Source organism: Drosophila mojavensis, unplaced genomic scaffold (assembly GCF_018153725.1).
Source record: "Drosophila mojavensis isolate 15081-1352.22 unplaced genomic scaffold, ASM1815372v1 contig_136, whole genome shotgun sequence".
Lineage (NCBI taxonomy): Eukaryota > Metazoa > Arthropoda > Insecta > Diptera > Drosophilidae > Drosophila > Drosophila mojavensis.
The window spans coordinates 475,549-490,436 of NW_025318667.1; the positions used below are offsets into that span (position 1 = coordinate 475,549).

Here is a 14,888-nt window from a genome sequence, read left to right on the forward strand (position 1 = left end):
AATTACTTGAAAGCCCAAAGGCTAGCGGATTCAATCCCAGCTGTGGCTCTGCCCGAGCTGCAATTGTGAATTGCTGGAAATGCACGCTGTGTGCACAAAGACAAACACACAGACAGCCCCATGGCACCTCCCCCTAGGCAGTCCCCCTGGCAGCTCCCTGGTTGCCCCGCCCGGATGGAAGTTGCAGCTGCCGCTGGGTGGAAGCGTAGCAGCGCGGCAATAGACAAGCTTCTACCTGTCTATGTGTGCGTGTGCGTGTGCGTGTGTGTGTGTGTGTGTGTGTGTGTGTGGGCGTATAGGCGTGGCACACACAGAATCACTCTTGACATTCTTTTGACTGCAGCGAGTGCAGCTTTTATTTTGTTGCTCTGCCTGGCGACGTGCTTTTGCCATTGATTCGATTCTTTTTCTCTTTTATTTGCGCTGTGGCCTGCAGCCGTCAGTCCCCCCACCCCCCCACCCCCCACCCCCCACTCCCCGGAGGGCAGGCGGCCAAACGGCTGGCGCTGGTGCTGGTGGTGTCGGCTTGCCAGCTGTCGTTAAACATGTTTTGCCATTCGAAGCCACGAAAATTTCATATGCAAACAACAACTTTTCCGACTCAATTGCCAGACAGAAGTCAGCTGAGTCAGGCAGGAGTAAGGGCCTGGCGTCGGGCTGTCCGTTTTTGGGGCACTGCAAGCTAAGCGGGCCAACAGGACAATCAACTCAGTCCCAGCCAGCACGCCTGCCACGTCCCACGCCCCACGCCCCTTAGGGCGGCTGCAGCTGAGTTTTCAGTTTGTGTTGCCTACTTTTGTGCGCGAGAGGGAAAACTAATTACATTAGCGCTGCAGCGACTAGATAAGTGCAAGCCGGATAAATTCCCCCAGCGAGTTCGAGAGCAGGAGTGTGTGTGTGCAAGTGTGTGCGTGTGTGCGTGTGTGTGTATACACAAAGTATGTGGAGCAACAGGAAGGCAAAGGCTGCCAAAGTAGGATGTGAAACGGTGCGCGTTAGTTAGTTGCCATAGTCCTAACCATAAATCCAAGTTAATGACTGGTATACACACACACACACACACGCACATTTATACATACACACACATAGACATTCTTTGAATGCAAACAAAAATGAAAAAGAAAAGAAGGAAGAGTGAAATGTAAAAACTTTAGTTTCGCTAAGAATACCCACAAGAGAGTCGCACACCCACACACACCAGCGAGCACACACACGCATGCACGCACACATATTATATATTTATACATGCTTTATGTCTGGCTGAATGCTCTACGCACCGGCCGCGCCGCCAGTCCAACGAGTCGAGAGGCTCGCGCGTCCCTGCCAATTGACAGTTTGCTTCGTCATGCCCGATGGTTGGCATAGCAGCTGCCCCAAAACAATCAAGGGCATAGCAGCCGGTATACATCGCTGTCAGGTCGTCCCCCCACTCCCCCACTCCACCACTCCACCACTCTCGCACTGCTTAATACACACACTAAAACACATAAGCGAACTGACAGCAAAGAAAAATACAAATTTGAGTTCTTTATCGCATTTCTCGTTTTCAATGAAAACACGCAGCAAGAACAAGATGAAGGAGAAGCAGGAGAGGAGGAGTAAGAAAATCTTTGGTATATGTTAATGCTCGTTCACTTGATGCTAAAGAGAGTCGATTGGCTTGTCCAGACTTGATATACGCATATACATATATTCCTAAAGAGCCTCATTCTTAGAGGGGCGTGGTAGACTGTGTACAATAATATATGTATGCAGTCTAAATACCGAAACTGAACAGTTTGTCTTGCTACCTGAACGAGTATTAAGCAGTCAGTAGGACTCGACTGCCACGTTAATATTTGTTTTGGTTTACTTTTGACTCGCACATTGTGAAAATTTTAATACGCCTGAGCGAGCTTTTATATACACCTTATATATGTATTACCATCATGAATATCTTTCCATAATATATAGCTATATATGACTTTGAGATCTTAGGATCTAAGTATACAACATTTCTCATACATTGTTCTTGTAAATAAATCCATTTAGTTACTTTTTTATGGAGAGTATACTTTTGAATAGATATATATATTGTGTAGCTCTAATCAGAGGGACTTGACATGGACTTAAGAGAAACGTTTAAATGCAACTCAAAGCAGCTTTGAAATAAACTCATTAAAGACTTTGCGCTATAATTAAATTGGCTAAGGCTGGAGATGTACGTAAGATCTGAAAACAGTTGTGCAGTAAGAAGGAAATAGAGAGAGAGATAAAAGATGAGGGAAAAGTTGTAAGCGAGAATTGAAAAGTCTATAAATGAAAGTTCAGTAAATGGACTAGAGATAGGACATAGCGATAAATGAATACTGAGAGCGTGTTTGAGCTTGTAGTGAATGTGCACCTGTTGCACACCTGTTGCACCTCTTGCAGCCTCGCCTGGCGGACACGCGTCGCTCGGCGATTCACTGTGGCGCGGATGTCGAAATGGATTATTATCGCTTGCGCAGCTTCAGCATTACATCGCATGGCGTTTGCAATCTGGGCGATTCATTACGGTAAGTGGGTGTGCCATGCACACACACTCACAGACACACACACACAAACGACAAGCAACTCGCTCTGACATGTGCCTTCTTACTGAATTTAAATTCAAATTGTCTTCAACAGCAGCCGCAGGTCACGTTCCATCAATTCTGTGACATCCAATGGCACCTCGAACAGCGGCAAGGATCGACACAATAGGTGAGTGAGACAAAAGAGAAAGAGAGAGACATATATATATAGTAAAAGTGCACGTCTTTCAGCGTGCCATGAATTATTCGTTCAATTGAACTTATGAGTAAAATAAAAAAGTTTTTACAAGTGAACTGAATATCGATATGAACTAGAATTTCAGTATTAAGTTCAATTGAACGACCTAATCAAATTGAGTTGCTGAACTAGTTTAGAGATGCTATATGAGAGCTGATTTGCAATAATAAGCTCAATAGAACGACTTAATCAAAATGAATTTCTGAACTAGTTCATTAGTAAGTGAGAGATGTTCGCTCTAGTAGCCCTAGTTCTATTGAGTTCTCAATATGAATAGTTTTGAATCAATATATCGTTCACAAGGTTGACTTCTTGTTGTTGTTCTTGTTCAACAAAATGAACCAGCTCATTTTGTCATTCCCTTTCGCATAAAATGCTGTCGCCTACATTTGTGGGCTGCTCGGAGCTCGACCTGAATTTTTCGATGCCAGACTCGATTGTCGGTTGTTGTATTGCTCATGAGCTGAACTAGTGTGTGAAATGAACAATTGAATTGGCTCATCAAAAGGAACCGGAATGAGCAACTCTTGTTGACTCCAACTGTCAGCCAGCAGACGCAATAAATTGTTTATAAGAATGTTCACAATAAACCATCGACAACAATGACAGTGACATACACACATACATACACACACACATACACACACAAGCACACACCTTTACACAGACTTTTACCAATTTCATATATCTTTTCCATACGCTCGAACATTTTTCGTACAATTCTTCTTCTTCTGCCCCTTCGTCTTCCTCTTCTTCCTTTTTATTATGCGCTGCTTCGCTCTTTTATTATTGTTATTATTTTTTATTTTTTTTTTGTATTATTTTTGTTGTTGCGAGCTGTACAAACGCATTCTCAAAGAAAATTCCAGTCTTTATTATTGTTGTTTACTCGGCAACGGCGACGGCGACGTCGGCAGCCACGCGCCCCCTGCTTAGCCCCACCAAGGCTTATTATTGTTATTAGATGAGGCTAGGCCTCTGCTGGCAGTAAAATTATAAAATCGTAAAGTCGTAAAATCTAATTCCCCAGCTGTTTGTGTAAATAGCCGAAATGGCAATAAATACGCTCGCTGAGAAAGCCAAGCGTCGTCAACAACAGTTATTCGGCTACTCAAGAGTCGCATCTGTAAGTGAGAAGATTGACTGCCTAGGAGAGCATTACTAAAAGTGTGAGCAATGCTCCGTGATTGAATCGTACATGTTACTCAACTCGAAGCCACTCTGCACCTCTATAAACAGCGGAGAGCAATCAAATTTGATTGCCTAGTTGAAGCTTTGAGTTACTTGAGTTGGAAGTCGGAGTCGTTGCTATGAGGCCATGATTGAACAGGAGATTATCTTAAGGAATAGGTGTTCAGTCACATTTGATTGACATGATTGATGATGGCACTAATTGGTTTCTCCTCTTGGTCTGCTTTCCATGCTTAGCAATGCGTCGGCCGACATCCCGGAGGCAGAGGCGAGCAACATCCAGCCGCACTCGCAGAGGCCCAACGGGGAGCAGGTTCCGGCGTACAAAATCGCCATGCTGGGCGGATCCGGAGTGGGCAAGACAACGCTGACATATCAGTTCACCACGTCGGACTACATCTGCGCCTACGATCTGAGCCTGGGTAAGTGCCAAGTGGGACACGTGTGCTAAACGACATCATTTAGACTAATGTGGGGGCTTTTGGCCCTTTGCCCGTATCAAAGACGGTTTGAGCGTGGGTTTGTGCTCGGGTTCGGGTCCGGGTTCGAGTTCGGGTTCGGGTTCGGGACTGTGGCTTTTAATCAAACGCATTTGCATTTTAATTATGCCACAAACTCATAAAATATGAAAAGCGTCGCTGCTAATTTCATTAACTTTGCCAAGGGCGCGCCGGGTAAGCAGCCAGGTAAGGCCAGGTGAGACGTTCCTGCTCCTCCTTGAGCTCTGTTTGCGGTCCGCGGGCTTGCTTCTCGCCTGACTTGTGATCCATAATGGATGTTATTAAAAGGATTTTCCATATCCAGCAATGAATGGGCCAACAATGGCGTGCAACACGTGGCCCCTATTAGCTCATGGCTCGGTTCGCGCTGCGCTATTCCGGGTCGCCGCTCGCATGTATGAGTTATCTCGGGGCAGTGGGGCATACCAGCAAGGCTTAGACTAAACGAGCAGCCGAGAGCATGTGGCAAGTGCGAAGCTACTTAATGCATCTGAAGGACACTGCGGGCTCAGCTAGTCAAAACGGAATCGTTTTCATAGTGTGTGTGCATACGAAATGGAACATGGGAAATAGCAAGTGGCAAATGGAAAATGGCATATGGCAAATGGGAGTTGGCATAACAAATTAGAGTCTCTGGGTCTCAGAGTCTGCCTGGCAGACTTGCAGTGCGTAGCAAGGATTCATTTTAAAGCTCTGCATGCTGAATTGGCATTTTAATAAGTCTGAAAGCTTTCGACTTAAGCTAGAAATGGAGTATACGGGAAGAGTTGTCTATGACGTTCCTCTGTAAAGTCAGCCCAAGTCAGGGTAGCTTAGTCCCTCGTTCTTAAGGCTTTTCAGCTAGAACTCCGCAGTCTCAAGAAGAGAAAAGAGTATATACTTTACTCCATATACTCTACACATTTCACATACTCAGTGAAATTGGGTTCGAGCTGCAGGACTTGAGTGCGACGGGTGTCCTGATTCCGTGGCTTGAAATTGGTTTTCCATTAGTAGTGGGATTTGGGGCACTGCGTGTCCAGTTCGCACTCCGCTGAGGATTGAGAGTGGGCGACCTGAGCAAATCTAGAGAAACAGAAGGAGGGAGAGGAGAAGTGGATGAGGGCGCAGCCATTAGCTTAATCTTGCTAGCTGCATGATATATGCGACTTGCGTGCGGCAGCAATAGCAGCAGGAGCAGCAGGAGCAGGAGCAGGAGAAGCAGCAGTTGGGTTGAAGGAGACGAGAAGGCTTAGCTAAATGAAAGAGTGAAAAGTAAATGTGAATGTGAAAGCATAAATGCTGAGAGCATGAAAGCACGAGAGCTGCGAATGAAAATGGCGTAGGCTAGTCTAGAGGGGGGGGCGGCAGTCCGACTGAGGCACTGGGGCATGCAACATTTCTTTGCACGCTGCAACGGAGCGCGTCGCATCGCAGGAAACAAAATAAAATTCACCAACTTTTAATTAGCACTTGAGTAAAAGAGCCGGCAAGAACAACTTTATATGTGCCACACGCAACTTTTATTGTCCTCCCCGCCCCCCTGGGAGCGCCCCACTGAAGGGGGCGTCGCCAAGCGTGGGCTATTGTTAGCATATGTTAAATGGCACATCAAACTGAACAACAGTAAAAGCACGAAACTAGCCATGGACTCGGTATACCCTGTTTTCACTGCATGGCAGGCATTGCCTGACCTGCGCACTCACTTGTCGGTTAATGATTGCATTTCATCCGAATAGCCTTTACGCATCAAAAGGTTTCTTCATTGCCTGATAGATTTTCTGATATCGATTAGTCTTAGAAGTGGTATCAGCATGTCGATCATAATCGATAAATATACTTTTCTACCTAGGCCAGCCTCTTCCGTTCTTCTTCTCTCCCTCGCTCCTCTCTCTTCTCTGTCTGCCTCTCTCCCTCTCTTTATGTCTCCCTCTCTCCCTCTGCGCGCTTTCGAATGCGACATCAAAGCAAAGCAAAAGTGCAGTAAACGAAATAAATAAGAAGCCATTCCCAAGCCAAAAGGAGGAGGGAGGCGGAGTAGAGAAAGGTAATTTCTCGCTCTTTATGAAACCTTTTTTATTGCCACCTTTGGCAAATGAAATGAAATCACACTGACTGCGCTTGTTATGCGGCTGCACGCCCCTTCAGCGAAATAACCAGCAGAAGCGATAAAAAAAGTAACACGAACTTCCGGATTGATGGACAGAGAGATACCCTGCAGAGCATACGATCTGAGCAGTGTTAAGAATGGAAATCATTTGAGCACACCTTGGGCACACCTTCACACACAATCTACTTTTCGAGATGAGCTTTAAGTGGAGTTCTTCTCTTGCAGTGTTGCCTAACGACGTGGAGCAGAACTTTGTCAAGTCTGTCAGATATCCAGATGCACTAATATTGTGCCAGCTGAGCTATAAAGTAAAGAAGTGCTGCAATGCAGTCAAGTAAACTACTTTGTTAAGTCCTCGCTCTGTTGGGACTTTTTTAGACTCTTAATAAAAATCAGTAGTGCTGAACTTTAAGTGGAATAAAGTCAAGTCTGTCACTCAGACTCACTGCACTCCCTTGCGAATAAGTGTTGTATAATCAATCAAGTTGTTCCTTAAACAATACTGAATTGAAAGCACTCGCTTCAAAATTAATGCCGAGTTTTCAACTGCACGGAATATGTGAATGTGCATCATCTCTCTCTCTCTCTCTCTCTATCTCTCTCTTTCTCACTGTCCAGCTGTCAGTGTTGGATTAATTAACTTAGATTCAAAACTTCATATGCAGGCAGCCTTGTGTCTGGCTGTTGGCTTGCAGTTTTGCTCCATTTATAGCTTCGCAGCTTTATAGCTTTCATTATCAGTGTTGCATAACGAACTAATTAGCATGCATCTGCGGCAATTTTAGCCCAGCCAGAGCCAGAGCCAGAGCCAGAGCTAGAGCCGAAACACCATGTAGCTGCAGGCGCATGCCAATCATGTGTCATGCAAATGGCTGCAGTCGATGCAATGTGCAGAACGAGATGAACGAATGCATGTGTGCGCACACACACATATAATTGTTTATTTGTATTACGTGGGCATAAACAAGGTATTACACAGCACTTGGCCGTAATCGCATTAGCTGAAATGGGCCGTGGCCCATTAGAGTGAAGTGAATGAAAGTGTTTGCACACTCTCAGCTCTCTCTCTCTCTATCTGTCTCTATCTGTCTATCTCCCTCTAGATGATGACTATGGACAGAAAACGGTCTCCGTGCTGGTCGACGACATTGAAACGGACTTGGAAATTATTGATCATCCGGCCTGCGAGATGTCGGTAAGTATCTGAATGCATTGCCCAGTTGACTGGGTCACGCACACACACACACACACATCCACTCTCTGGGGCAGCTGCTGCATTTGACACTTATTTTCAAATGTCATTAACACTGTTTTCCTTTATCGGCTGCCGCTCGACAGGCCAAAGCGCATTAGATTGAGGCAAACGTCTTGTTACATTGCATTGGCAGCCTTGCCAGCCAGTGCCCCTGTGTGTGTGTGCCTCTGTGTGTGTGTGTGTGTAAGGCAAAAAGTCAAGCGTAGCAATTGTGTTGCCTACTTTTGTGGGCAGCTTTAAGAGTGGCTTTCGTGCTAGATTCTATATATATTTTATATGCATAAACTGGCATTAGCTTTGGCTAGCAAACCTGAGACATATCTCAATTTATCTCTATGTGATAAGGAGCACTCTGTTAGCTTCTCCAGTTTGTTGCCTACTTTTGTGCGCTGACTGCAAGACGGAGCAGCCTCCATTTCGATTGCCTACTCACCTGCAGCGCGCCGCACACAAGCACAATTGCCACCTAACGGTAAACATAGAGGTGTATGCATGTGCACACACACAACAGAGCCTAGGGCTAGACAATTTGACAATTCGAACTAACTATCCCGCCTGGCGCCACTGATGCGCCTCGGTGAAATGTAGACTTCCTGCGATGTCTTCGCAAATACCAAGAGAATACCAAGAGAATCACAGAGCGTATTAGTTGGCCCTGCGGGGAAATTGTCATCAAAGATTTAGATTCCAATTGAGATTATATATTGAATTTCGTGTAATCGATGCACATATTTATACATATGTATGTATGTATGTATGTATGTATGTATGTACTCTCTATCTCTATCTCGTACTGCCATTTCTGTTGCATTTCTCATACAGACCGAGGCGTTCTGTGCCACGTACAACATTGACCTGTTCGTTGTGGTCTACTCCGTGGTAGACCGTGGCACCTTCAAGGCAGCCGAGAAGGTCCTGACCTACCTCAAGGAGAACGACATGCTGCTCACGCGCGGCGCCATCCTGGTGGCCAACAAAACGGATCTGGAGCGGCATCGCGAGGTGTCGCGCCAAGGTGAGTCCCGCAGCTGGCGATTCGTTTGCTATTCGCAGTAGCACGGCTTTCTCTTTGCAGTTGGGCGCAAGCTGGCCAAGGAGATCGCGTGCAAGTTCATCGAGACGTCGTCGGGCCTCGACCACAACGTGGACGAGCTGCTGGTGGGCATTGTCGCCCAGGTCAAGCTGAATCCGCAGCGCCTCTCGCTGCTGAGCGAGTACGACCTGCAGCGCCTGAACTTGCAGACGACGATACAGAAGCATCGGCGCATGCATCTGCCGGCCAGGCGGATGGTGCGCCAAATGAGCATCTTCAAGATGGAGGACGGCGAGGAGAAGGACGAGGATGACGGCGACGGCGACGGCGGCAACGACAACAACAAGGAGAACGTGAACGAGGACCAACAAAAGTCCCTGGAGGCAGTGAAGCGCGCCGCCAATCGACGCACCCTCAACCTCGAGTGCATTCTGAAGATGGGCGAGAGCGAGCTGGAGGAGGAGGAGAGCAACAGGCAAATGAGCAAATTCGAGCAGCTGGCCGCCAGCATGCGTCAGCGGCGCGCCCAGGACGAGCTGCAGCAGCAGCAGGCGGCCGACAGCAATGACAGCAAGCCATCGACGTCTGCGGCAGCTGCTGCGGCGGCGGCTGCTGCCAGGCGCGATTCGAATGCCAAGGGCGAGCTCGAGTCCGCCGCCTGCAACCGGAGAGTCGTGAACAAGCTAACCAAAGTGTTTCTCTCATCGGTGCTGCGCTTCAGGACAAACATGAAGCGACGCAACTCATCGAGCTGCACCAACTTGTTCGTCATCTAAGCGGGCGCGGGAGAGCTTTCGCGCGTGTGTGTGTGGGCGTGCGTGGGTGTGCGGCTGTGGATGGGTGTGCGTGTGTGCGTCTAGCTATATTGTTTATAAGCGAGGCTATAGACTGAGACTGATTGACTGACTTGGATTGGAGCGCAGCTAACGGGAGGAATGCTCGGGGTAGAAACAACGAAGAGTACAGTAAACAAAAACAATTATCAAAAGGGTATGCATGTATGCATGCATACCTATGCGGCATGTGAATAATCACTGAAACCAGAAGCATAAGATCAAAAGCAGAACGATTACAGCTCGATAATGGATCGATAACAGATCGATAACAATGATTTGATTGGAAAACTTTCTGAATTTAAGTCAATTTAAGACTAGCTGCTCTTGCAACATTTCAACCAAGAATTTCGCATAAAGTGACAATCGATAACGATATCGATAGACCTAAGATCTGCTCTCTTGTTCCTAGCCAGCTGTCAGCGACCATGGACAATAATTTATGCATTGAATACAAAGCTCAAAAAAAAAAAAAAAAAAAAAAAAAAAACAATTTTATCGATAAGCAAACATTTCGAAAAGAAAACAAAGAAAACAGTTTACCAAACACTAAATTCCAACAGTCTGGTAACGAGCTCCACAACTGCAAAAATTTGCTTATAGGGTATTTACGGTGATTGGCCCTCAGCCCAGATTGATTTGAGTATATGATTCGCTTTTCATAAGACTAAATTGTAAGTGTAAATCTCACATAGAGATTTTTTTTAGCTTGTAGACATGGTCAATGGACAAAATACCGCCAAGCAGATGGACAGACGGACAGCACTTTATCCGTTCAGCTCGGGTATATTTGAAAATTTCCTCTTTAAGAACTTTCACAATTTCAGACAATTCAATGAAAAGCGAAGAGTAAAGCTAACAGCAAGGCAAATAAAAGCAAATGGAGAGCTGAGCTGAGCCGGAATACCCTGTACGCAGTTCTGGTAGAGCATGCCAGGCTAATGGGCTGACAGCTTGCAATGGAGTTGAGAGAAGGGATTATGTTGATTTCGGTTACATTTTATGATTTTCCAAGACATTCTGGCTGAATGACCCAACCCGAAAATAGTTGAACCAAAAAACATAATTTAAAAAAAAAAAAAAACGTCATATAAATGTAAGATTACAGGAATCTTCAATTATCTATGTTAAAAGTTAATTCATATATGTATTTTCAATATTTCTCTATGTGTTGTGCTTAGAAAAAAATAACAAGAAAATCAAAAAATTTTAAAAAGTAAAGCGAACGAACTTAAAAAACAAACTCCACTGGAGAAAGCCACCCTACACCCCACAAATACACAGAGACTACAAAAAAACCAATGAGAATATGAAATACATTAGGAATGGGGGAAGGCCTAAGCAGTACCCCAAAATAGACAACTAAGCTACCACAAGTACTACCAAAACGGTGAAAAGAAAGGGGAAAAGCAAAAATTACTCTTGAATCATATTAAATAGATCTACGCGTTGAATATCACATAAGTAACACAAGTAACTACAAACAACATTCATCAAAGAGAGACGAACGATCCGAGGGTAACTCAAGGGGCAGTTGAGGAGCGAGACGGGATATTTAGTTGAGATTTTAAGTATGTATGATTCACTTTTTCTTGTCAAGATTACAGCGAGACCCCTTGCTCAATTCCTTCCTTATTTTGTTAACTCATCTTTTTTTATCCTATCTTATCCGTCCCTCTCATATCATTCTAGTCCCAACCTGCCTTACCTATATTTACGTACTCGATTTAATCCTGAATCATTTCATACTGCTTGTATTCTTGGCTTATCCCTAATCCACCTCATCCTAACTTATCTTAACTCCTTTTTCTGTTATCCAAGGTGAGGTAGAGGAATATAGGAATATAGCTGAGCTATAAAGAGTTACCGTTAGAGATGCTAATATACATACAAACATGTATATATATACATATATATATATATATATATGATCAACCGACCGATTAACACTTCAGAAACCGTAGAAAGCTGCGAAGCTGAAGAACGAAAGAGTAGAGGAAAAGGAACCTACGAATTGCATATAAACAATCCCAATTCACGCTTCATCAGTTACTGAACGCTGGAGAACTGGAGTACTAGAGATTCTCGGCTCTATGTAATACCTGGTATTGCTGGGGAAAGCGAGAAGGCGATAATTTTAGACAGTGAATAGGTGCGAGCTTCTGAAGTTAATTAGAGGTGACAAAGTCATCTCGAGGCATACATCAGAAGCTGTTACTTATTAGGGCAAGGAGTGGCTCAACTAAAGAGCGCGGGCGCGCGTGAGTGCGGAAGAGAGCGAGGAGGAGATGGGAGAGGCATCAATCATCTAGCATTCCATAGCCTGCTCTAAAGGCATTCACACCGGGTATCAAGGGAGAGGAGAGAGGAGGAGGAGAGGAAGAAAGAGAGAGCTGTTCGAGCAAGTCGCATACACACAACCACGACGAAACACACACGGGCACACCAAAATCAATGATAGATGACACGGAAATGAACTAGTCGAGTGAGCTAGTTCAAAAGAAAAAAATCAACAACACAACGAAGCAAGCGAAGCGCTTGAAACAGATCGAGAGAGGACATAAAGGACTTTTGAGTAGACTAATGCAGTTGCATCACACGGTACACGCACACACACATCAACACACACACACACACATACATACACACCAATAATAACATATCTAGTAGCATATCAAGACCCATACACGCTTTGCTTTGAACAGGGTATCTACAGGGCATCTGAGGACCATGAAGTCAGCAGGTGTCTAGACTATAGGCAGCTAAACATACCTGTACACACAGACACATACACTCACCCACACCCATACACACTCACAACTACACATATACATACCTCTGCACAGACCCGCTTAACTACAATTTCTATTATTTTTATACAAAAATTGAAGACAAAACCGAAACAAAAAAAAGAGACTGATTACAAATATTCCCATTCCAACTATTCTTAGAACACCTAGAGCTCTGACCAAATTTTCGTTTTGTCAATTTTTTTGGTATTACATTTTGACTAAGAATTTTCCCACGAATTTCCATATGCAAAAGCGTAGTGCATGATAGAGAAATATATATGTATTTATATAAGACGAAGATAGAAATATTTATATGTATATTTGAGCCAAGCGAAAGCACAGGATCATATATATATATATATATACATATATATATAAATTCATTCATAAATAGATATATACGGGATTTATTCGCTTCACATCTACATGTAGGTAAGACTTAAGATCGAAACTATATATCATTTCTTATTAGTTCTAGGTTGAATTTGGAATAGATTCATTTTGTGTTGTATGTATGTATATCGATAGTTATTTTCGTTTTAAAACAAAACTTTGATTTAGGAACTTCACAAACAAACAAATTTGACGCAAATGAAAACAAATTTGATTCGATATACGTACCTTTGGATACCAGATTTTGTAAAAATATACAACAATATTTAGAAAACTTTTTATAGATACGTAAGACTGTATACAAGTTATATTGCTTGAAGCTGTGCATTGAATATCTCCCATCCCAAGTGGAGGCTGCGAGACCTGTACAAAGTTTCAAAGTCGACCAACACCGACTGCTCAATGCTCGTTCAAATTAAAAGTGAACAAGTTCAAAATGATTTACAAGCTATATATATATATCGATATATCAGAGTCAATCTACACGTTCCATCCAAAAGAAGCTTTTTGTCACAGGGCCAGCCCACTGGGGACGGTTCAACGTTTTGGGATAAACATTAGCCAAACGACAAAGAGATCGTCGCGCAATTTAATATACAGACCGATAAGCATATCGATAGATCGATATACATATAGATAAACAGATCGGCTGCTGTTGGATTTATCGACAAATCGATTTCTTAGTCTGTATACACTGATTTAAGATGCACCAACGACCAATATACACTTATATACAAGGACTTACTCCAAAAACTAAGTGTTTTATCTCTTTATATAACATTTTATTTGATCTGAGTATTATCCCCTCTATGCCACTATTCAAAAACACAGATACATATATCTGAGTACCACATTATCTCCATATACTATATATATATACATATAAATACACACGAAATATACATGAACATATATATACAAATATATATTCCATATATATGCACAATATATGAATAACCAACATATAGAGAGAGTAGAACGATTGCAGATTTTTTTTAAATATTTTTGTATGGCACAAAGATTCCATTCAGAAATAATGCCCGCAAGACCAGATGCATACATATGTATATACATCTATACACATGCATATATGTGTGCATTTTGGAGCTAGTGAATTGTATGTTAGGCCATTGCAAAGGGATGCCGCCCCGACTGGGGATCGGGCAATCCACCCAGCTGGAAGTACCGCTCATTCAATCCAATTGAATGCCAAGTTTGCAATTTTCAACTAAATACAAATTACAAGTATATAATCCGTATTTTAATCCGTATTTAATCGTTTTAAAAGTTCTTATTAAATGTTAGCGAAAGCTAAATAAAACATCATTCCCAATTGCCTTTTTATTTGCTTGGGCGGGTTACTCTAGCTCCTCTGTTTTCAGGTGATCCACTTGGCATTTTCTTGTCCAATTGGAAGTCGACTCAATAGCTAACAAGGCGACAAAGAGGCAAGACTATGATTGATCAGATTTGCATGAATATGATTCGCCAATTGGAATATCGTTTCACAATTAGAACTGAAAGAAAGAGACAGCAGCAGAAGGTTCTTTTAGTTGCTACGATTGTTACGATCTATCATATTTGACTAAGTATGAGTCAATCGAGAGAAAACGGATGGCTAGAGAGAGCTCTGTCAGTATTGAGTGGCTGTGCATGTAGTCCTTGCAAGTAAGTAAGTCAATTAGTCAGTCATTCAGTCGTTTAATCAGTTGTGAGTTAGTCGATTCAAGTCACTGATTCACTTAGACACTCTTCAGTAAATCAGCCGATCTCTCTAATGAATCTGAATCAGAAACAGAATCTGGATCTAATCGAATTTGAATCTGAGCCCGAATCGAATATTCCACATAGTATGTTGACCTTTCTCCGAGTGTAACACAATCCGTTATCGACTTTCGTCTTGCTTCGAGATTGGGAATTCGTCCGTCCGCTCGTCTATCCGTCCGTCCGTTCGACCATTCCTCTGGGCAATTTAGAAAAAAACAAACTTGACTTTTGTTTTGCGAAAT

General features: G+C 43.5%; 1 protein-coding gene across 1 annotated transcript in view; it reads left to right on the plus strand.

Annotated features, from left to right (window-relative positions):
- LOC6585722 overlaps nt 1-14,205 on the plus strand; it is a 47,435-nt gene extending 33,230 nt beyond the window's left edge. Inside the window, exons 8-13 of the mRNA XM_044007282.1 lie at nt 2,413-2,537; nt 2,650-2,724; nt 4,222-4,406; nt 7,677-7,768; nt 8,651-8,843; nt 8,904-14,205. Of these exons, the coding sequence (XP_043863217.1) occupies nt 2,413-2,537; nt 2,650-2,724; nt 4,222-4,406; nt 7,677-7,768; nt 8,651-8,843; nt 8,904-9,637 (1,404 nt within the window). The 3' untranslated portion in view covers nt 9,638-14,205. The remainder of the gene's footprint in view (nt 1-2,412; nt 2,538-2,649; nt 2,725-4,221; nt 4,407-7,676; nt 7,769-8,650; nt 8,844-8,903) is intronic.
- The last annotated feature ends 683 nt before the right edge of the window (nt 14,206-14,888 follow it).